Source organism: Dama dama, chromosome 2 (assembly GCF_033118175.1).
Source record: "Dama dama isolate Ldn47 chromosome 2, ASM3311817v1, whole genome shotgun sequence".
Taxonomy (NCBI): domain Eukaryota; kingdom Metazoa; phylum Chordata; class Mammalia; order Artiodactyla; family Cervidae; genus Dama; species Dama dama.
In genome coordinates, this window is record NC_083682.1 from 9,220,569 (window position 1) to 9,244,273 (window position 23,705).

Consider the following 23,705-nt stretch of genomic DNA (forward strand, 5'->3'; position numbering starts at 1 on the left):
ACATATCACATAATCCTTCTATTTGCAGAGATTTATGATGTTATATGTATCATGTCTTAAGTATATATATATATGTGTGTGTGTGTGTGTAACACACACATATATATATTAGTATCTGTTTCTGAATTTCTTTTGATGTTTGGTTTCATATCCTATATTTTTCCGTACATCTATGGACAGTTCACCATATGCTGTCCCACACATCAAGCAGTCACATACTAATTCCATGACATTCCTCTGCTTCTGAATTATCTTGTCTATAAATAATTTATTGATAGATCTTAAACTTTTTCAACTACTTTCCCTAAATATTGAACTGTTCATGGAATGTGTACCAAGAAATTATATGTTTAAGTGAATACTAAGGCAATAACTATAAATTAGATTCAATTTTCCAGTATATTTACTTGCTACTTTGTAGACATAAAGGAAAACTCCAAGTTTTGTTCTTCATATTTTTCCTTTCCTCTCTGGTCAGTCATATAATCTCCTTAAAATTTTGTCACTTTTATGCAGAAATCTTTGTCATTTACTTTTCTTGAGAATTGTTTCCTGGAGAAACAAAATAGAAACAACAAATCAACCAGCCAATTAGCAAATAACAATAAACATTAAAAAAGAGAAAAACATGAAAATAAGTTCAGATGCCCTCCCTGCACAAGTACAAACTGAACTTCTAACCATCAACTTCTTATAATCCAATAAAATCCACAGGGTTGACACTCATGATGGAAAAGGCTCTGCAGACTGTGCAGACCCAAGAAAGTGGTTTGAAAATTGTTACTCTCACTTGGGTCTCTTTAGACCTCTGACCAACAACACCTTTGGAAAGCCAAGAGGTGAACTGAAAATCTAAGGGCACTCCCCCATCTGTTGTGGGTTGAATTATGTCTTTCCCAAAATTCATACACTGAAGTCATAACTCTCAGTATCTCAGGATGTGAGATTGCCATATTTGGAAACAAGAATGTTGCATATAAAATTAATTAAGATGAGGTTTTATTGGACTAGAATGGGCCCCTAATCCAATTTGATTGGTGTCATTATTCAAAGGGAACATTTGGGCACAGAAGTGTGCCAGGAAGGTGTCATGTATAGATTGGAGTTATGCTGCCACAAGCAAAGGAGCTACCAGAAACCAGGAGAGACCTGGAATAGACCCTTCCCTAGAGTCTACAGATGGGGCATGACCATGCTAACAACTTGAACTCAGACTTACAAGCTGGATAACTGTGAGGCAATCACTTCTGTTAAGTCACTGACTTTGTGAACCATGATTATGGGCACCAGGTCACTAATACACCATTTTTCTTATTTTAAAATATATTTTGTCAATTTCTATTTTCCTTGTACCAATCTTTCCATTACTTGTGGCAGCAAATTGTCTGACTCTTACAGGCACATACATAATATTAATTATCTTTTCAAAGAGAATCATTAACTCTATGTGATCTTCCTAACATTATCCTTTCACGTTTGTTTCCCTTTCATATACTAGGCTTTTGTGGATCTGAGGACCATGAAACACCATCAGGAATGTGTGTCTCTCATGAGGGCAGGTAGGATGTGCCCTCACAACAGAGATAATTACCATCACGTCAGCACCAAAACTACCCATAAGAACAGGGCAGAGGGAATCTCTGCAGTCTAGACTGGGACACACAGTGGGTAGCAATGACCCTGCCTCTCATGAAGGCAATAACCCAACATGGAAGTATCCCTGGCAAGGCTCAGTGATCTGAAGGACCCACGCAGTGTGTTGCCTTTCTTACCTATGGATTCAAAGCACACAGTCCCTCCCAGGGGTTGGTAGCAGGTTACTCACTTATCTTCCACATCCCGGATTGTGTCAGGCAGAGGCAGATGTCTGGTCTCAGGTTGGAGGAGGACGAGGAGACCAGCAATGACGGGACACACTCCATAGATGATCCAGGGCAGGGCGGGTAGGTACACCGCTAAGGTCATCAGCAGGGGAGCCAGTGCTGCCCCACACCTACTAGCCATCGTATCTATGCCTGCAGCTTTTGCTCTAAATGATGATAAGCAATAATTTTTTGTAATAATTCAGTAAAAATCTGCACTTGTAATTTATGATCTATTATTTTGACATGATTATGGAAGGCAATAAAAGACAATTATTAAATACTTGGGTTTGATGACAAACACTTATTTTTACAATTTGCTCTGTGATTTTCCAGCTGTCTTTGTCAGGGTCAAAGTGTGAAAGACCCATTGTCATAACTAAACAGAACATTACACACTAGACCTCCTCTAACAAATGGCCCAAAAGGTTAATGAAATGAAGACCTGAAGTATTGCTTAGGACAGTGCATGACTCCACATCAGCTTTTTCAATAAACTGTGGCTATAATTGCTGTTAGCATATCACTAGTACAGTTAAAAACAATTGCTTTATAGTTAACATTTCCTATTATGCTTATTCCCGCAACAACCATCAGTTAGCTGGGGAAGTTTTTGGGGGGTGGTGGCAGAACATTCATAAACTCTTATACCTGACAAGAGTGGGGAGGAGTTCAGCAAAGTGGACAGAAATACTGGTGTTAGAGGCAGCAACACAGCCCATTCCCACACTTGCCAAAGTCACACGCACAGTCTGCATTTCTGGAGACAAGAAGATCAGAGAGATTAAAATAACTATGTGGAAGGAATCAGCACCCACCAAATTTAGTCAGGGGGTTAAAAAAAAAACCTCTACTGCTTTACCTGTATATTTGAAATATATTGTAGAAAATTGTACAGTGGCAGTGATCATGGAGTGGCTGAACAAATGAAAAATGTAAAATCATAAATATAGGTGGTAAAAAGTACATAAAGGTATCTGGATTAATTGCAGCAAATCTCTTCACATAGTTGAGACTTACCAGAGGAACAGAAGAAAAAATGAATCTGGCAGAAATTTGCTTTTACTTATTCAGTCCAGTACTTGTTATATCCTTATGGTAGAAGGTAGGACCATCATGCAGTCAATTCCTGAATCTAAGGCTCATCTCTAACCTTGAGGACTTTATGATTAAAGTGCAGAATTTAAAGTTATCAGTCACTCTGGTGTACCTGGGAATTAGCAGATTTTAATAAGTTGAGACTTTCATTGATAAAATCAGAAAAGTCCCAGGTAAACCCAAATGAGTCAGGCAACCTAGAGCAGATACAGCATCGCCGGTAAGCATGACACCAAAGAGTACTAGAAGGACAGGATTAATCTCTGAAAGGACAGGCAGAAGATCTAGATCTAGATCAATTTTAGTTTTGAATGGAAGGAAACCTACTAGGAAAAATGGAAGAATGGACACCTACTAGGAAAAAAAATAAGTCAAAATTTGTTGCTGTTGTTGTTTAGTTGCAAAGTCATGTCTGACTCTTTTGTAACCCCAAGGACTGTAGCTCCCCCCGCGTACCCCTCCCCCACCCAGGTTCCTCCATCCATGGGATTTTCCAGGCAAGAATACTGGAGAGGGTTGCCATCTGCTTCTCCAGGGGATGTTCCTGACCCAGGGATAGAACCCACATCTTCTGCATTGACAAGTGGTTTCTTTACCACTGAGTCATCAGAGAAGTCCCAATTCAAAATTAGGGAAACACGTGTTCCCTATGTTCGAAGGTTCAAAGAATCAATTTTCTGAGCAATATAAAAAGAAACCTAATTATAGCTATTTAATATTGGAAACAAACTTTACTGTAAGGCAGTAAGCCTGCATCATTAATGATATTCTGAGGAGCAGAGTTCACCAGTCTATGAGGGTGTAAAGCACATTTCTGCATTGGGAGATGGCAAAACATTGTGCCCACTAAGTTTCTCCTAGTCATTCTATAACATCATTCTATTAACATATGAAGTAATCTAACAGGGAATTGACAAGGGTTTTTAACATGCTTAAACTCTTCTTCCTGCTGTACACTCTTTCACTATTTGAAGAACTGGAAACTTTTTTGTTTTTTCATTTCCTGGAAGACTTCCATAAGCAAGAGATGTAGTTATGGTGACTTAACCCCACAGTCACATGTGAATACATAGATATGGGGAAGTAGACCAGCCATCAAAGCTGGCAATGAGGAGCCCAGAGGGGGTGACCATATCGTATCCTCTCCTGGAATATAATTGCAAGACTTTGCTCCTCCATGTTTGTTATTAAAAGAGTGAATGAGTGTATGTGTGCTCAGTTATGTCTGACTCCTTGTGACCCCATAGATCTGTAGACTGCCAGGCTCCTCTGTACATGGGATTTCCCAGGCAAGAATATTGGAATGGGTTGCCATTTCCTCCTCCAGGGGATCTTCCCAACCCAGGGATTGAACCTGCATCTCCTGTGGCTCCTGCTTTGTCAGACAGATTCTTTACCACTGAGCCACCAGGGAAGCCCAAAAGAATGAAGGGGTGAAGAGAAAGTGAACAAATGCTGTTCTGGAGAAACTGTCTGAAATAAATGGCACTAGTTTCCAACATTTCCATAATGGAGCAAATATAAACATGTGCCTCATTTGTCCCTCGCCGATATGTGACTCATTTCTCAACAACTTATTTGCAGAATTTCTCACTAACAGTCATATTAGTTTGTGGGGAATACTTAGCCCTTAGTTAGGATCTCTCTTTAATCCTGGCTTCCAACAAGTGTGATCAGTTGCAGACTCTGAAGGAGTAGAAAAAGACCCTTTCTTTCCCCAGAGCCTGGTCTTCTCTCACCTTGGGGCACAAACGTGTTGGCCAAAATGGAAAGTCCCACCAGGAACATGAGAAGCGTCTGGGTTGGTCGACGGCCCATGTGATTCAATACTGGAGGTATAAGACATCGGATTAAGCCAGTGAGAGCTCCAAAGATGACCTGGAACAGGAATATATTGCTCCCAAAGTGTTGTAGATTGGTGAAGATGCCATAAAGGGGTATTGTGGTTCCAAATCTGTAGTAAACGAAAGAGGAAAGACAGAAGTCATAAAATTTAGAGCCCAGATGCTACAGTTGATGATTATATTCATCCAGGCAGCTAATGGTCAAGGTTAAAGAATGAAGTCCCAACCTGATTTCTCCAATTTTAGAGGTAAAATTAATATAAATAATTACATGGAGTCACTTGGACTGAAAAGAGATCAAATCAGTGAATCCTAAAGGAAATCACCCTGAATATTTATTTGAAGGACTGATACTGAAGCTGAAGCTCCAATACTTTGGCCACCTGATGTGAAGAGACGACTCATTGGAAAAGATGCTAACACTGGGAAGGATTGAGGGCAGGAGGAAAAGGTGCTGGCCAAGGATGAGATGGTTGTATGGCATCATTGACTCAATGGACATGACTTTGAGCAAACTCCAGAAGATAATGAAGGGCAGGGAAACCTGGCTTGCTGCTGTCCATGGGGACTCAGAGTAGGGCATGACTGAGTAACTGAATAACAACAAATATATGAAAATGATACCCCTTCTGTCTTTCTTTTGTCTGAGTCCCTGAGCATAGAGTTAGCAGTGACAGGAAAGCATACCTGCTCTGATCAGCAAATTGGATGCTACATAGAAATTGAATGGAGAATACTAAAACTAGGAATTTAGAAAAAATTACTTTTTGAGGTTTGTCCGTATGCTGTGAGTCTGACATCTCCTACCCCAAACCCACTATTGTAAGCCATTTCTCTTTTCTCAACTAGTGATTAAAGCTGTGAAGGTACCATGTATGTCTTCTTGACCTGGGAGTGTAGTATCCTGGGTTTTAACACAATTCTGGGGAATTCAAAGTTCATATCTGATTTCTTAGGGCTAAGAGAACAACATGAGAATTCAGAAGAGCAAGCATACATCTACTACACCATCAGATATGGAATCAAATATTTCAACTTGGGATCAACCTTTTACCCAGAAAACATCTAAGGGAAAGGAATCCACTTTAATGATCTACTACACCCAGAGAGAGCTATACTACATCACTACATCACTACAGAAGAAACACCACAGATCATAGCACTTGCAAGCAATTGCAAGCAAGTCCTCTCTTGACCATTATCTCTGCATTTTCCTTCCCCTCTGATTGTCTAGGATTCAGGAACAAAAGTCTGTGTCCTAGTGGATGTGGAAACAGTAAAAAAGCACAAGGCAGTTAAATACAGAAGCAGTCTACTACGGTATTCCTAGGGAGATGTAAATTGTACAAGACAATAGCTACTTTCTCAAGCTTGGGGAAGGTCTATACTGTCATGTATGCTTTTCATTCTTTGTTAAATCTTCAAAAATTTAGAATTATATTTAAAATTTCTCCTCTTGACTCTACCAAAATACAAGTACTTATATACTCTCATGACATAATGAACAAAATTTTCATAGGAGCCATTGTGCTAACACTCAAATAAAGTGTTAGTCACTCAGTCATGTCCAACTCTTTGCTATCCCACGGACTGTAGCCCACCAGGCTCCTCTGTCCATGGGATTCTCCAGACAAGAATACTGGAGTGGGTTGACATGCCCTCTTCCAGGGGATCTTCCTGACCCAGGGATCCAACCCAGGTCTCCTGCATTGCAGACAGATACTTTACCATCTGAGTCACCTGGGAAGCCCCAACACTCAAATAAGCTGAATCCAAGTTGAAAACAAATAACAGTTCACCAACACTGGAGTACATGTAGATATTGTAGCTTAATCATCTAGTGGAAACTAAAGCCCTAGGGAGGAGAACAGCCTATTGTTATACGCAACAGAATGGGTGAATCTTTGTGAATGAGCATAAAAAAAGGGGGCTGTCTCTGAACCCATCTGTCATTTACATTAGGTGAAAGAATCAGGCAACACTCATCGGTAGTGAAGAAGATGAGAACAGTTCTTAATTTTTATTTTTCACAGGAGAGGGTAGTGAGGAGAGAATAGAGTCAGGAAGTGGTGCTGGTGGTGGTTGTGCAACTGGATAGTTGACAGGAACTCCTGGGAAATTTGAATTTTCTGTCTTGATCTGAAGGTTGGTTACATTTTTACATATTGACATATTCATTGATTTGTATATTTCTTAATCTCTTCAGGTTTATGTTTTATTTCTTAATTAAAAATATTTTATTATAAAAGTATTTCTTGCACACAGGAAAAATAAAGAGAATAATATGTGTCTACCATTTCAATACATTGTCTAATTGCTTTACTTATTTACTCACTTAATAGCATTAAAGTTTTATAGATACAATTGGAGCTCCCTGTATGTTCCTTCTTTTTTTTTTTTTTTTTTATTGGTTTTCAGAAAAGGATTTTTTTATTTATTTTTTTTTCTTTTTTTTTTTTATTATTATTATTTTTTTTTCCAGTGGGTTTTGTCATACATTGATATGAATCAGCCATGGATTTACATGTATTCCCAATCCCGATCCCCCCTCCCACCTCCCTCTCCACCCGATTCCTCTGGGTCTTCCCAGTGCACCAGGCTGGAGCACTTGTCTCGTGCATCCCACCTGGGCTGGTGATCTGTTTCACCATAGATAGTATACATGCTGTTCTTTTGAAATATCCCACCCTCACATTCTCCCACAAAGTTCAAAAGTCTGTTCTGTATTTCTGTGTCTCTTTTTCTGTTCTACATATAGGGTTATCATTATCACCTTTCTAAATTCCATATACATGTGTCAGTATGCTGTAATGTTCTTTATCTTTCTGGCTTACTTCACTCTGTATAAGGGGCTCCAGCTTCATCCATCTCATTAGGACTGTTTCAAATGAATTCTTTTTAATGGCTGAGTAATATTCCATGGTGTATATGTACCACAGCTTCCTTATCCATTCATCTGCTGATGGGCATCTAGGTTGCTTCCATGTCCTGGCTATTATAAACAGTGCTGCGATGAACATTGGGGTGCACGTGTCTCTTTCAGATCTGGTTTCCTCAGTGTGTATGCCCAGAAGTGGGATTGCTGGGTCATATGGCAGTTCTATTTCCAGTTTTTTAAGAAATCTCCACACTGTTTTCCATAGCGGCTGTACTAGTTTGCATTCCCACCAACAGTGTAAGAGGGTTCCCTTTTCTCCACACCCTCTCCAGCATTTATTGCTTGTAGACTTTTGGATAGCAGCCATCCTGACTGGTGTGTAATGGTACCTCATTGTGGTTTTGATTTGCATTTCTCTAATAATGAGTGATGTTGAGCATCTTTTCATGTGTTTGTTAGCCATCTGTAGGTCTTCTTTGGAGAAATGTCTGTTTAGTTCTTTGGCCCATTTTTTGATTGGGTCATTTATTTTTTCTGGAATTGAGCTGCAGGAGTTGCTTGTATATTTTTGAGATTAATCCTTTGTCTGTTTCTTCATTTGCTATTATTTTCTCCCAATCTGAGGGCTGTCTTTTCACCTTATTATAGTTTCCTTTGTAGTGCAAAAGCTTTTAAGTTTCATTAGGTCCCATTTGTTTATTTTTGCTTTTATTTCCAATATTCTGGGAGGTGGGTCACAGAGGATCTTGCTTTGATTTATGTCGAAGAGTGTTTTGCCTATGTTCTCCTCTAGGAGTTTTATAGTTTCTGGTCTTACATTTAGATCTTTAATCCATTTTGAGTTTATTTTTGTGTATGGTGTTAGAAAGTGTTCTAGTTTCATTCTTTTACAAGTGGTTGACCAGTTTTCCCAGCACCACTTGTTAAAGAGGTTGTCTTTTTTCCATTGTATATCCTTGCCTCCTTTGTCAAAGATAAGGTGTCCATAGGTTCGTGGATTTATCTCTGGGCTTTCTATTCTGTTCCATTGATCTATATTTCTGTCTTTGTGCCAGTACCATACTGTCTTGATGACTGTGGCTTTGTAGTAGAGTCTGAAGTCAGGCAGGTTGATTTCTCCAGCTCCATTCTTCTTTCTCAAGATTACTTTGGCTATTCGAGGTGTTTTGTATTTCCATACAAATTGTGAAATTCTTTGGTCTAGTTCTGTGAAAAATACCGTTGGTAGCTTGATAAGGGATTGCATTGAATCTATAGACTGCTTTGGGTAGAATAGCCATTTTGACAATATTAATTCTTCCAATCCATGAACACAGTATGTTTCTCCATCTGTTTGTGTCCTCTTTGATTTCTTTCATCAGTGTTTTATAGTTTTCTATGTATAGGTTCTTTGTTTCTTTAGGTAGATATACTCCAAAGTATTTTATTCTTTTTGTTGCAGTGGTGAATGGTATTGTTTCCTTAATTTCTCTTTCTGTTTTTTCATTGTTAGTATATAGGAATGCAAGGGATTTCTGTGTGTTAATTTTATATCCTGCAACTTTACTATATTCATTGATTAGCTCTAGTAATTTTCTGGTAGAGTCTTTAGGGTTTTCTATGTAGAGGATCATGTCATCTGCAAACAGTGAGAGTTTTACTTCTTCTTTTCCTATCTGGATTCCTTTTACTTCTTTTTCTGCTCTGATTGCTGTGGCCAGAACTTCCAACACTATGTTGAATAGTAGTGGTGAGAGTGGGCACCCTTGTCTTGTTCCTGATTTCAGGGGAAATGCCTTCAATTTTTCACCATTGAGGGTGATGCTTGCTGTGGGTTTGTCATATATAGCTTTTATTCTGTTGAGGTATGTTCCTTCTATTCCTGCTTTCTGGAGAGTTTTAATCATAAATGAGTGTTGAATTTTGTCAAAGGCTTTCTCTGCATCTATTGAGATAATCATATGGTTTTTATCTTTCAATTTGTTAATGTGGTGTATTACATTGATTGATTTGTGGATATTAAAGAATCCTTGCATTCCTGGGATAAAGCCCACTTGGTCATGGTGTATGATTTTTTTAATATGTTGTTGGATTCTGTTTGCTAGAATTTTGTTAAGGATTTTTGCATCTATGTTCATCAGTGATATTGGCCTGTAGTTTTCTTTTTTTGTGGCATCTTTGTCTGGTTTTGGAATTAGGGTGATGGTGGCCTCATAGAATGAGTTTGGAAGCTTACCTTCATCTGCAATTTTCTGGAAGAGTTTGAGTAAGATAGGTGTTAGCTCTTCTCTAAATTTTTGGTAGAATTCAGCTGTGAAGCCATCTGGTCCTGGGCTTTTCTTTGCTGGAAGATTTTTGATTACAGTTTCCATTTCCTTGCTTGTGATGGGTCTGTTAAGATCTTCTATTTCTTCCTGGTTCAGTTTTGGAAAGTTATACTTTTCTAAGAATTTGTCCGTTTCATCCAAGTTGTCCATTTTACTGGCATAGAGCTGCTGGTAGTAGTCTCTTATGATCCTTTGTATTTCAGTGTTGTCTGTTGTGATCTCTCCATTTTCATTTCTAATTTTGTTAATTTGGTTTTTCTCTCTTTGTTTCTTAATGAGTCTTGCTAATGGTTTGTCAATTTTGTTTATTTTTTCAAAAAACCAGCTTTTAGCTTTGTTGATTTTTGCTATGGTCTCTTTAGTTTCTTTTGCATTTATTTCTGCCCTGATTTTTAAGATTTCTTTCCTTCTGCTAACTCTGGGGTTCTTCATTTCTTCCTTCTCTAATTGCTTTAGGTGTAGAGTTAGGTTATTTAATTGGTTTTTTTCCTGTTTCTTGATGTAAGCCTGTAATGCTATGAACCTTCCCCTTAGCACTGCTTTTACAGTGTCCCATAGGTTTTGGGTTGTTGTGTTTTCATTTTCATTCATTTCTATACATATTTTGATTTCTTTTTTGATTTCTTCTATGATTTGTTGGTTATTCAGAAGCGTGTTATTTAGCCTCCATATGTTTGAAGTTTTAACACTTTTTTCCTTTAATTGAGATCTAATCTTACTGCACTGTGGTCAGAAAAGATGACTGGAATGATTTCAATTTTTTTGAATTTTCCAAGACCAGATTTATGGCCCAGGATGTGATCTATTCTGGAGAAGGTTCCGTGTGCACTTGAGAAAAAGGTGAAGTTGATTGTTTTGGGGTGAAATGTCCTATAGATATCAATTAGGTCTAGCTGGTCCATTGTGTCATTTAAGGTTTGTGTTTCCTTGTTAATTTTCTGTTTAGTTGATCTATCCATAGTTGTGAGTGGGGTATTAAAGTCTCCCACTATTATTGTGTTACTATTAATTTCCTTTTTCATACTCGTTAGTGTTTGCCGTACATATTGCGGTGCTCCTATGTTGGGTACATATATATTTATAATTGTTATATCTTCTTTTTTGATTGATCCTTTGATCATTATGTAGTGTCCTTCTTTGTCTCTTTTCCCTTCCTTTATTTGAAAGTCTATTTTATCTGATATGAGTATTGCGACTCCTGCTTTCTTTTGGTCTCCGTTTGCATGAAATATTTTTTTCCATCCCTTCACTTTTAGTCTGTATGTGTCTCTTGTTTTGAGGTGGGTCTCTTGTAGACAGCATATATAGGGGTCTTGTTTTTGTATCCATTCAGCCAATCTTTGTCTTTTGGTTGGGGCATTCAACCCATTTACATTTAGGGTAATTATTGATAGGTGTGGTCCCGTTGCCATTTACTTGTTGTTTTGGGTTCACGTTTATACAACCTTTCTGCATTTCCTGTCTAGAGAAGATCCTTTAGCATTTGTTGAAGAGCTGGTTTGGTGGTGCTGAATTCTCTCAGCTTTTGCTTATCTGTAAAGCTTTTGAATTCTCCTTCATATCTGAATGAGATCCTTGCTGGATACAGTAATCTAGGTTGTAGGTTATTCTCTTTCATTACTTTCAGTACGTCCTGCCATTCCCTTCTGGCCTGGAGGGTTTCTATTGATAGATCAGCTGTTATCCTTATGGGAATCCCTTTGTGTGTTATTTGTTGTTTTTCCCTTGCTGCTTTTAATATTTGTTCTTTGTGTTTGATCTTTGTTAATTTGATTAATATGTATCTTGGGGTGTTTCGCCTTGGGTTTATCCTGTTTGGGACTCTCTGGGTTTCTTGGATTTGGGTGCCTATTTCCTTCCCCATTTTAGGGAAGTTTTCAGCTATTATCTCCTCGAGTATTTTCTCATGGCCTTTCTTTTTGTCTTCTTCTTCTGGAACTCCTATGATTCGAATGTTGGGGAGTTTCACAGTGTCCCAGAGGTCCCTGAGGTTGTCCTCATTTCTTTTGATCCTTTTTTCTTTTTTCCTCTCTGCTTCATTTATTTCCACCATTTTATCTTTTACCTCACTTATGCTATCTTCTGCCTCCGTTATTCTACTCTTGGTTCCCTCCAAAGTGTTTTTCATCTCATTCATTGCATTATTCATTTGTAATTGACTCTTTTTTATTTCTTCTAGGTCTTTATTAAACAGTTCTTGAATCTTTTCAATCTTTGTTTCCAGGCTATTTATCTGTAACTCCATTTTGTTTTCAAGATTTTGGATCATTTTTATTATCATTATTCTAAATTCTTTTTCAGGTAGATTCCCTATCTCCTCCTCTTTTGTTTGACTTGGTGGGCATTTTTCATGTTCCTTTACCTGTTGGGTATTTCTTTGCCTTTTCATCTTGTTTAGATTGCTGTATCTGGAGTGGGCTTTCTGTATTCTGGAGGTCTGTGGTTCCTTTTTGTTGTGGAGGATTAACCCAGTGGGTGGGGTTAGACGATTGGCTTGTCGAGATTTCCTGGTTAGGGAAGCTTGCGTCAGTGTTCTGGTGCGTGGAGCTTGATTTCTTCTCTTTGGAGAGCAATGGAGTGCCCAGTAATGAGTTTTGAGATGGGTCTATGTGTTAGGTGTGACCTTGGGCAGCCTGTATGTTGATGTTCAGGGCTATGTTCCTGCGTTGCTGGAGAATTTGCGTGGTATGTCTTGCTCTAAAACTTATTGGCTCTTGTGTGGTGGTTGGTTTCAGTGTAGGTATGGAGGCTTTTGGACAGTCACTTATTACTTAAAGTTCCTTGTAGTCAGGAGTTTTCTGGTGTTCTCAGGTTTTGGGCTTAAGTCTCCTGCCTCTGGATTTCAGTTTTATTCTTCCTGTACTCTCAGGACTTCTCCAACTATACAGCCCTGATAAGAAATCTTCCAGGTTAATGGCTAAAAGATTCTCCCCCGTTAGGGGCACCCAGAGAGGTTCACAGAGTCACATGAAGAAGAGGAGAGGGAGGAGGGAGATAGAGATGAGCAGGAGGAGAAAAAGGGGGACTCAAGAGGAGAGAGACAGATCTACGCAGCTGTCTGTTCCCAGAGTGTTCTCCGTAGTCCAGTCACCTACAAAGATTCACAGAATTGGATTGGGAAGAGAAGGGGAAAGGAGGAAATAGAGGTGTTCTGAGGTAGAAAACAGAGAGTCAAGATTGGGAGAGAATAATCTTCGGTTTAAAAATAGGGCTTCTCTTCTTTTTTTTTTTTTTTTTGTAAGGTTATAGTGTATTGGAAATGAAAATTAAGGAGTAGTAGAGGAGTACTAGAGGACTTTAAAAGAAATAAGAGAAAAAGAAAAATAGAAAATAGAAGAGAAAAAGGAAAGAAAAAAAAGAAAGAAAAAGAAAAAAAAGAAAAAAAAAAGAAAGAAAAAAAAATTTTTTTCCCCCCTAATTAAAAAATCGTAAAAGTCTATGGAAATGAAAGTTAAGGAGTAATGGGGGAGTAATAGGGGATTTTAAAGGAAAATAAAAGAGAAAAAATAAAAAAGAAAAAAGAAAAAAAAATTTTAAAAAAGAGAAAAAAGTAAAATTATATCTAGGAGTTTCTCTGGAGCTGTTGTGGTCAGTGTGGGTTCGGCTCAGTTTCAGATAGCTCCTCGTTCCAGCTTACGCTTCTCGATATCTACAGGCTCCTCCGGTGTAGTCAATGTTTCCTAGAGGGATTTTAATCTGTTGCACCAGTCCCTTCTGAAGCGGTTCCCTTTGTTTATTTGGCTTCTGTTTGCCGGTCTCTTCAGAGCCTCATTTCCGCCCTGACACAGGCGGGCGGAGGTGGACTCTTATTCAGGTAGCTAGTTCCGTCGCTCCGCGGGGAGGGGCTTGCGCTGCCGGGACGGGCTGGCGCCGCGGGGACGGGCTGGCGCTGCCGGGAGGGGCCGACCCTGCCCTCTCCGTCTGCGCCACTCAGGCTCCCGGCTGTTCTATATGGAGCGCGCCCCGCGCTGCGCGAGGTTCCAGCCCTCGGGTGTTCCACAAAAGCGCGGAAGGAAAAGCTGCACCTGCTCTCTGTGCCTTCCCCGTCAGAGCGGTCCAGGCAGCCAGGGGCTTGGTGGGCGCACTCTCCCCAGGTGTGGCGCGCCCCCTCCCTTCCGCGGACCCAGTCTCAGTTTCCGCTGGCGCCAGTCGGGTGCGCGCGCCCTCTGCCCTCCGCGTCCCCAGCCCCAGTCCCCGCCCGCGCCGGTCGGGTGCCTGCGCCCTGTGTCTCGCCGCGACCTTCCCCTCCCCCCTGCCTCCTGCCTCCGGCGGGGCTGGGCCGGTCCACAGCCTGCGAGCTCCTCTCTGGACCCTCTCGGTCTCTTTGTTCTGCGAACGGCCGGCAGTGTGTTCGGGCCGGTTAATTAATCCCTCTCTTTTGGTCTCCCACAGTTCATGTTGGCAACTCACAGAAGCTCCCTCCGATTGTCCTCAGGGCACTCAGGCCCGGACCCTACCCCAAGCAATGCCGCCTAAGAGCTCCCGGGACAGATCTCCGTCCTTAGCTCTTTTGCCTCACTTTTTATCTTTTATATTTTGTCCTACCTCCTTTCGAAGACAATGGGCTGCTTTTCTGGGCGCCTGATGACCTCAGCTAGCGATCAGAAGTTGTTTTGCGAAGTTTGCTCTGCGTTCAGTTATTCTTTTGATGAATTTGTAGGAGAGAAAGTGGTCGCCCCGTCCTACTCCTCCGCCATCTTGGCTCCTCCCCCAGAAAAGGACTTTTTAAATGGAACAGGTGTTGCCCACGGTGTTCCTGCAGTCTCCGGGAGCTGCGGGTGGCTCTGAGGGCAGCAAAGGAAGCTCTAGGCGCTTGGCTGGCGGGGTGGCGGCGATTTAGGTCCAGCCGAAGGGCGCCAGCACCCACACGGCCGCCTGCTCAGCGGCGAGGCTACCAGCTCCTCCCTCCGCTTAGGTCACCCTGTATGTTCCTTCTTAATCTCATTCTCCTTCAATCCTCCCAAAGGGGCTGATACTTACCATTGACATACTTGCTCTTCTACTCTTGTTACATATGTGTATATCCTATGCACACTGGTCTAGTATTGTATATAAGATTGTTTTACCTTTTTTCAATGTAAAACAATTGGCATCATGCTAATAAATCACAAATCATTCTAAAGTTTTCTTTTTCATTATGTTTTTACAGTTGCATCTATGTTGGTGCAGTTAGCCCTAGTTCAATCATTTTAACAGCTGTAAGATATTACATTGTACAAATGTACAAATTTGTACAAATTACATTGTACAAATATACTACAAATTATTAATTAGTTTTCTATTAGCAGATTAGAATTTTCTATCTTAATCTGGAGGCTGGTTAAATTTTTACATATTGACATATTCATTGATTCAGATATATTCTTGATTTCTTTGTGTTTCTGTTTTAAAAATTTGCTTCAATTAAATTGAAAGATAAATATAAAAAATAAGTGCTAAGATCTGCTCTTAATGGAAGTTCTCAAAATCAGTCTCCAGTGAAGAGACAGATAGAGTGATAAAATCTAACTAACTCTTTTTTTTTCCCTAACTCTTCATCATATAATCAGTTTCCTGTGAGTCTTAGTTGGTGTTTCCCTCATCTTTTATTTTCAAATCACCATCTCCCTCTCACAACACTTTTGCAATCTTTGAAATAAATAGTTTTATGCCCCAACTCTTTGTCGCCATGCACTGTGAGGAAGCTCACCTCACAAAGAACAGAAGACAGATCCTTTTTCGCAGGTTGGGTGTGCGGAACAAGTCAAACACAGTAGTTTTCATCTGTGCTGTCTCCAGCTCCTCCTGCATGATCACTCTCAAACCCTTCAAAAACAAACACATATCATTTGCCAACATAGTTCGAGGCATAGTGGTTAACATTGGATCCCAAAAGGACAGAAATGATGTATTCCCTTTCTTTCTGCGTGTGTGTGCTAAATCACTTCAGTTGTGTGCGATTCTTTGCGACCCTCTGGACAATTCCCCACCAGGCTCCTCTGTTCATGGGATTCTCCAGACAGGAATACTGGAGTGGGTTGCCGTGCCCTCCTCCAGGGGATCTTCCCAACCCAGGTATCAAACCCGCGTCTTTTACATCTACCTCCATTGACAGGCAGGTTCTTTACCACTAGCACCACCCGGAAAGCCCCTCCTTCCTTCTAGTGTAACATATTATACATAAAACCACAAGTGTGAATGTGTTATGAAGGAGTATGTAAGGAGTTAAGGGAAACTCCAGGAAATTAAATGGCAACAACAAAATTTTGAAAATGAGGTCATGGTATCCAAGGGAGTACAGAGCCTATAGATTCAATTTAGGAAATGAACTAAGGGAAGTAGTTGCACAGCAAGCAAAGCTTCTTTTCTCTGAAATAGACATGAAAGATGAGAGAACTGAGCTTGTCTTCTCAATTAACTGCCCCTGTTAGAAAATCAGCTTGTCTATCTCAAGAAGGAGAAGGCAGGTGTCAGTTTATTTCTTCTCTACAACCCGTAACCACCTTCCCTTTCCTGCTCACCTCCATGTTCAGGGTTGCTTCAGCATTCTTCATTCCATTTCTGTGTGCAACTTTCTTAAGTTCCTTTAAGCCCTCATCTGGTTTATTGGTGATAATCAGCCACCGAGCAGATTCCACCAGCCACCTGAAGAAAGGCACACAAGTGCAGTCAGCTCTCTTTTTTATGTGTTATATGATTCTTGACAGCAGATACTTTTTGCCTTCCATCTATATCCACTGTTTCACTTGTTGGATTCATAGATCTTAGAGTCAAATTTCCTCTCTGCTTACTCAGGAAGAGAATTTCCAAGAAGCTTATGAAGTTTAAGGTGTAGAGTCCTTCATCTGCGTATTCTCTTTAGAAGCTTTGCATGGGATCTAACAACTTTATGAATATAGTATATATTTATAATATATATTCTTAAAAAAAGAAGCCCCCAAATGATGTAAGCTTATAGCCCAGCAAATATTGCAAATACTCTTGCTGCTACCAGCAATGTTGGTACCTAGCTACACAAGTGAGTCACTTGTTTATATCTGTCTCAGTTTTCTCAGCAATAAAATGGGGACTGTAGTGCCATCTTCCTTGTAGAATTGAAAAGAGGATAAAATGACTTAGGAGATGATTCTGACAAGGACTACACTCTGCTCCTTCTTTGAACTCATCTCAGTGTATTAAATCTATAGTCATCCTTCTGTGATCACTTAGGCTGCTTCTCCCTAGACTGGTTTTAAGAGTAAGGGTGGAACTACCCATAAGTAAATGTTTGTTAAAACTATTTAAGAGAAAAGGAAGTGCTGAACACATAACAGAAATCACCCTATCTACATGCCATTTTTAGTAATGGAGAAATTATGCCACTACTTTGTCAACTGGCTATATGAACAAATTTGCTGCCTCTTCCTTTATCCAAAATCAGCAACAACATAGAAAATCGCTGAGTCTTTACCATATTGGATTCATTCCAGAGCTCAAAAAACAGTATTTTTAAAATATGTCTGTGCCTATATTTTATACTAAGGAAAACAATATTCGCTAACTCTGACCACTATACTGGGTAACTTATAAAGATGGCAGAAAATATCTAGAAATCTCCAGACAGAAAAGTCATTGTTACTCTGCATTCTGCTTCTCAGATCTCGAATCCCACAGAGTGAACAGATGAGAGACATGGGTTTTAGGTCCAAACAGTAAAAAATGGTCTGTGGAATAAGAAAATCAATATATCTCAATTCAATATGCATTTTCATCCCAGGTTCCCATAAGACCGAGTGAGAGAGATGCTCATACCTTGAGGAGAGAAAGAAGACAAAGAAAGGTACAGACACCACCAGCTGCAGGGTGCGCCACTCTCGAAAGACAAAAGCCAGTCCTCCGAGCATCATCTGTCCCATACTAAAGGTACAGGCTATCAGTGTTAATATCACGGCTTTTGACTGGGATCTTGTCCACTCTATAACTGGAAGAAAATCCAAGTGGGATAGTAATGTCACATAAAGATGAAATTTCGAAGTGACTTTTAAGGCTTGTAAAATGGGAGGAAACAAAAATTGTTGACTTACTCAACATACTGTTGTTTGCCACGATGGCCACAGCAGAACAGCCTGACCAGAAGCGTAGGGAGCAGTAAATGAGGAAAGTGGGGGCAAAGGCTGCACAGGTCCCAGAGATGGCAAGCTGGAGCAAACAGCACCTGAGAATCAACTTCCGCCCAAACCTAAGAAACAGCATCTGCTTAGATGATGGGACTAATGATAATTTGTGGTAAAAACATATGAAACCAAAAGAATACTCTGAAATTTAGAGAATGTTTTAACAAGTGATTCTTTGTACATGAAAGCTTTAAAAAGAAGAAGAAGAAGAAGGGCTAAATCAACACTAGGAATCTCCTTAAATAACACTCTTTTTCTATAGACTAACAAGACCAAAACCTCATCCTCCAATCACCAGGTGGCCTCTGACACCAAGTGGCACCATATAAAATAAACTATAATGTTGGAACTTGGAAAATACCATAAGAACTCACCATACTAACATAGGTATTTAGCAAAGTAGAGAGTCTGTACAGTGTCCAGAACACAAGAGAGCTAAAAGTGTACTTGGGTCTCTAGGACAAGACAGGTTAAGGTTAAACTGATGCAAAAGATCATGCAAAAGTGGACCAACGCATCAGAGTTGTTGAAGGTTTATGTAAGAGCCACTCTTTGATAAATCTGGATTTATAGGCTTCAAGCAGTGCGCTTTTCTAGAAGAGAATATAAAAGTATCATAACCCAGGCAGCAGACATTATATAAATTTCTCAGAGGAAAGAATTATGTAAGATGAAGAATGAAGTGAAAAGTAAGGTGAAGGACAAATAAGAAAAAGTGAATTTTGTGTTCCATGAGTATCAAGAAAATAGGGCCTTAGTGGAGGCAACCTGGATTAAACAGGATCTGCTAACCTATATGCCAGTAATAAAAACAGATAGACAATCTGGAATTGACAATTCCTCTGCAATATTTAAAACATAACTCTTAAAATGCTCAAATAATTCACCCTAAAAATAGAAAATGTGAACCATAGGAATAAGCATCACCAAAAAAATCATAATTATTATCACCATCAAGAAAATAATGCAGAAAAAAAAAGAAATGTTAGAATGAGAAAAATCAAAACAACAACCACATCTTGAGTTGCAGTACCATGCACAGTGCTTTGGCACATGCCCTAACTGCATGGGCCAGCCTCTGCCCTTTGTACTTGTAACTCTGGTCTGAGTGCAGGGTGGAGGTCGCTGCATGCAGCATCCTATGAGCAAGTGAAACTAGACGAAGCACAAAGGAAACGGGGGGAGGGGGGAGATCCAAAGATACCAGAGGCTGGAGATGTTGAGTATTGGTCTAAGCTCTCAAGATGCTAGAGAGAACCACAGCAGAATCCCCACCACATGCTCTTCTGGGCATTGTCAGAGCCTAAGAGCTGGAGTTTGAAGAGACAGCAGTTCAAATCCTGGTGACACCATGTCAAATCTGGGAAACTAGTGAAGAGAGACTTCTGGGATGCTGACAAGAGCAATAGATGATTGATTTTGAATTGTAATCTTCCCACAGACAGTTGCCTAGTCCTCAGTTCTATGAGGTCTTTATTCATCACAGGGCCACACATAGTGCTGCCCTTAGAACCTGAGTAAAAATTCGTTGCTCAGCCACAGCCTTCCAGCTTCATCCCTCCCAGATATCCTCTTCCCAGCAGATCAGGCCCTGAGCCTTTGGAGTGGGAACACTAACTCCAAGACCCTACCAAGACACCCTACCAAGGCTCCAAGACACTACCAGAGAATCAACCCTAGGGAGTATCAAATAGTGAGAACTCACACAAAGGAAACCACTTGAATATAAGACCTAGCATCATCCAACCACCAGCAGCACCTTGTGCAAACTGTCTCATCCAAACAACAAACAAAACAAAAATACAAACCAAATCATCAGAAGACAGGATTACCACCTCACTCAGCCTTGCGCATCAGGGGAAAATCAAGCAAACAAACAAAAACTCAGCACGAATTTCACTGTATATGAAGCTCACACAAAGCACTGGACAACCATAGGAGGGAAGAAACCAAAATGAAAAAAGAATTCAACCTTGAAGTCTGGGAAAGGGAGACCTCAAACACAATGATTTAAAAATAATAATAATGTAAAGGCAAAGAAATGAAGGAACAAACTAGAAACACAGAAGTCCAAATAAATGAAGAGGAAATAGGCAAACTACCTGAAAAAGAATTCAGAATAAAGATAGTAAAGATGATCAAAAACCTTGAAAACAAAATGGAGAAAATGCAAGAATCAGTTAACAAAGACCTAGAAGAATTAAAGAATAAACATACAAACAACACAATTACTGAAATTAAAAATACTCTAGAAGGAATCAATAGCAGACTATCTGAAGCAGAAGAACGAATCAGGGAGCTGGAAGATAAAATGGTGGAAATAACTTCTGAAGAGCAGAATAAAGTACAGGAATGAAAAGAGCTGAGGACAGTCTCAGAAACCTCTGGGACCAGAGCAAATGCACTAGCATTCCAATTATAGGGCTCCCAGAAGTAGAAGAGAAAAAGAAAGGGTATGAGAAAAGTTTTGAAGACATTATAGTTGAAAATTTCCCCAATATGGAAAAGGAAATAGTCAATCAAGTCCAAGAGGCACAAAGAGTCCCATATAGAATAAACTCAAGGAGAAACACACCAAGACACATACTAAACAAACCAACAAAGACTAAACACAAAGAAAGAATATTAAAAGCAGCAAGGGAGATGTAACAAGTAACATACAAGACAAACCCCATACACCTAACAGCTGACCTTTCAGCAGAAACTCTGCAGGCCAGAAGGGAATGGCAGGATATATTTACAGTACTGAAAGGGAAAAATCTACAACAAATATTACAGTACCTGGCAAGGATCTCATTCAAAATTGATGGAGAAATAAAAAGCTTTTCAGACAAGCAAAAGTTAAGAGAATTCAGTACCACCAAACCAGCTTTACAGCAAATGTTAGAGGGACCTATATAGTCAAGAAATACAAGAGAAGAAAAAAGATCTACAAAATCAACCCCAAACAATTAAGGAAATGGCAATAGGAACATACATATCAATAATTACTTTAAATGTAAATGGATTAAATTCTCCAACCAAAAGACAGGCTGGCTGAATGAATACAAAAACAATAACCATATATATGCTGTCTACAAGAAACCGACTTCAGACCTCAAGACACATATAGACTGAAAGTCAGGGGGTGGAAAAATATATTCCATGCAAGTGGGAAGCAAAAGAAAGCTGGAGTAGTAATCCTCATGTCAGACAAAATGAACCTTAAAGAATACTACAGAAGGACAATACATAATGATCAAGGGATCAATCCAAGAGGAAGACATAACAATTGTAAATATCTATGCACCCAACATAGGAGCACCTCAATACAAAAGACAAACACTAACAGACATAAAGGGAGAAATTGACAGAAACACAATAATAGTAGGAGATTTTCACACCCGACTCAGATCAACGGAGAGATCATCAAAACAGAACATTAGTGAGGAAACACAAGTCTTAAATAATGCATTAGATGAGATGGATCTCATTGATATCTTCAGGACATTCCATCCAAATGGAGAAGAATACACCTTCTTCTTAAGTGCACATGGAACATTCTCCAGGATGGACCACATCTTGTGTCACAAATCAAACCTCAGTAAGTTAGAGAAAATTGAAATCATATCAAGCATCTTCTCTGATGACAATGCTGTGAGACTAGATATCAATTACCAAAAAAAAAAAAAAAGTAAGAAACTCAAACACATGGAGATAAATAACACGTTTTTAGATAACCAACAGGTTACTTAAGAAATCAAAAAGGGAAATCAAAGAATTTCTAGAAACAAATGACAATGCAAACACAACTCAAAACCTATGGGATGCAGCAAAATCAGTTCTAAGAGGGAAATTTATAGCAATACAATCCTACCTTGAGAAACAAGAAAAATATCGAATAGACAACCAAACTTTACACCTAAAAAAACTAGAAAAAGAACAAAAAGCCCCAAAATTAGTAGAAGGAAAGAAATCATAAAGATCCGAGAAGAAGTACATAAAAGAAACAATACTAAAGATTAATAAAACTAAAAGCTGTTTCTTTGAGAAGATAAGCAAAATTGACAAGCTTTTAGCCAGACTCATAAGGAAGAAAATAGAGAAGAATCAAATCAACAAAATTAGAAATGAAAAAGGAGAGGCTGCAACAGACAGTGCAGAAATACAAAGGATTATAAGAGATTATTATGAACAACTCTATGGCAATAAAATGGATAACCTGGAAGAAATGGACAGATTCTTAGAAAATTTCAATCTTCCAAGACTAACCAGGAAGTAATAGAAATTATGAATAACCCAATTACAAGCACTGAAATTGAAGCTGTGATCAAAAATCTCCCAAAAAATCAAAAGTCCAGGACCAGATGATGTCACAGGAGAAAACTATCAAACATTTAGAGAAGAGCTAACTCCTATCCTTCTAAAACTCTTTCAAAAAATTGCAGAGGAAGGAACACTTCCAAACTCACTCTAAGAGCCCACCATCACCCTGATACCAGGGTGACAACCTGGTATCCAGACAAAGACAGACACAGACAAAAAAAGAAAACTACAGGCCAATATCACCAATGAACATAGATGCAGAAATCCTCAACAAAATTTTAGCAAACAGAATTCAGCAATACATCAGAAAGCTCATACACGATGATCACGTTGGGTTTATTCCATGAATGCAAGGATTCTTCAATATATGCAAATCAATCAGTGTCATACACTATATTAACAAATTGAAAGATAAAAACATATGATAATCTCAATAGATGAAGAAAAATCCTTTGACAAAATCCAGCACCCATTTATGATTAAAACTATTCAAAACATGGGCCTTGGAACCTACCCAAGGTTTCGATGTTCCAACCCAACCTACTTATGTTGAGGAACCTATCTCAACATAGTAAAGGCCATATATGATAGGTCTACAGCAAACACTATGGTCAATGGTGAAAAACTGCAAACATTCCCCCTAAGATCAGGAACAAGACAAAGATGTCCACTTTCACCACTATTATTCAATGTAGTTCTGGAAGTCCTAGCTACAGCAATCAGAAAAGAAAGAGAAAGAAAAGGAATCCAGATTGGAAAAGAAGAAATAAAGCTCTCACTGCTTGCAGATGACATGATACTTTACATAGAAAACCCTAAAGATACTATCAGAAAACTACTAGAGCTAATCAGTGAATTCAGTAAAGTTTTAGGATACGAAATCAAAACACAGAAATCACTTGCATTTCTATATACTAACAATGAGAAATCAGAAAGAGAAATTAAGAAATCAATCCCACTCACCATTGCAATACAAAGAATTAAATATCTAGGAATAAACTTACCTGAGGGGACAAAAGAACTGTATACAGAAAATTATAAGACACTGATGAAAGAAATCAAAGACGACATAAACAGATGGAGAGATAGTCCATGTTCCTGGGCAGAAAGAATCAATATTGTGAAAATGACTTACTATCAAACACAATCTATAGATTCAATGCAATCCCTATCAAATTGCCGGTGGCATTTTTTTAAAGAACTAGAACAAAAAATTTCACAATTCATATGTAAACACAAAAGACCCCGAATAGCCAAAAGCAGTCTTGAGAAAGAAGAAT

At 39.2% G+C, this 23,705-nt stretch overlaps 1 protein-coding gene across 1 annotated transcript in view; it reads right to left on the bottom strand.

Moving 5' to 3' along the window:
* Nucleotides 1-491: 491 nt before the first annotated feature.
* LOC133066070 (solute carrier family 22 member 10-like) overlaps nucleotides 492-23,705 on the bottom strand; it is a 28,140-nt gene continuing 4,926 nt past the window's right edge. Inside the window, exons 3-10 of the mRNA XM_061156783.1 lie at nucleotides 18,031-18,185; nucleotides 17,759-17,927; nucleotides 16,489-16,612; nucleotides 15,678-15,793; nucleotides 4,700-4,914; nucleotides 2,514-2,622; nucleotides 1,826-2,029; nucleotides 492-552 (exon numbers count right to left, since the gene is read on the bottom strand). Coding sequence (XP_061012766.1) covers nucleotides 492-552; nucleotides 1,826-2,029; nucleotides 2,514-2,622; nucleotides 4,700-4,914; nucleotides 15,678-15,793; nucleotides 16,489-16,612; nucleotides 17,759-17,927; nucleotides 18,031-18,185 — 1,153 coding nt within the window. The remainder of the gene's footprint in view (nucleotides 553-1,825; nucleotides 2,030-2,513; nucleotides 2,623-4,699; nucleotides 4,915-15,677; nucleotides 15,794-16,488; nucleotides 16,613-17,758; nucleotides 17,928-18,030; nucleotides 18,186-23,705) is intronic.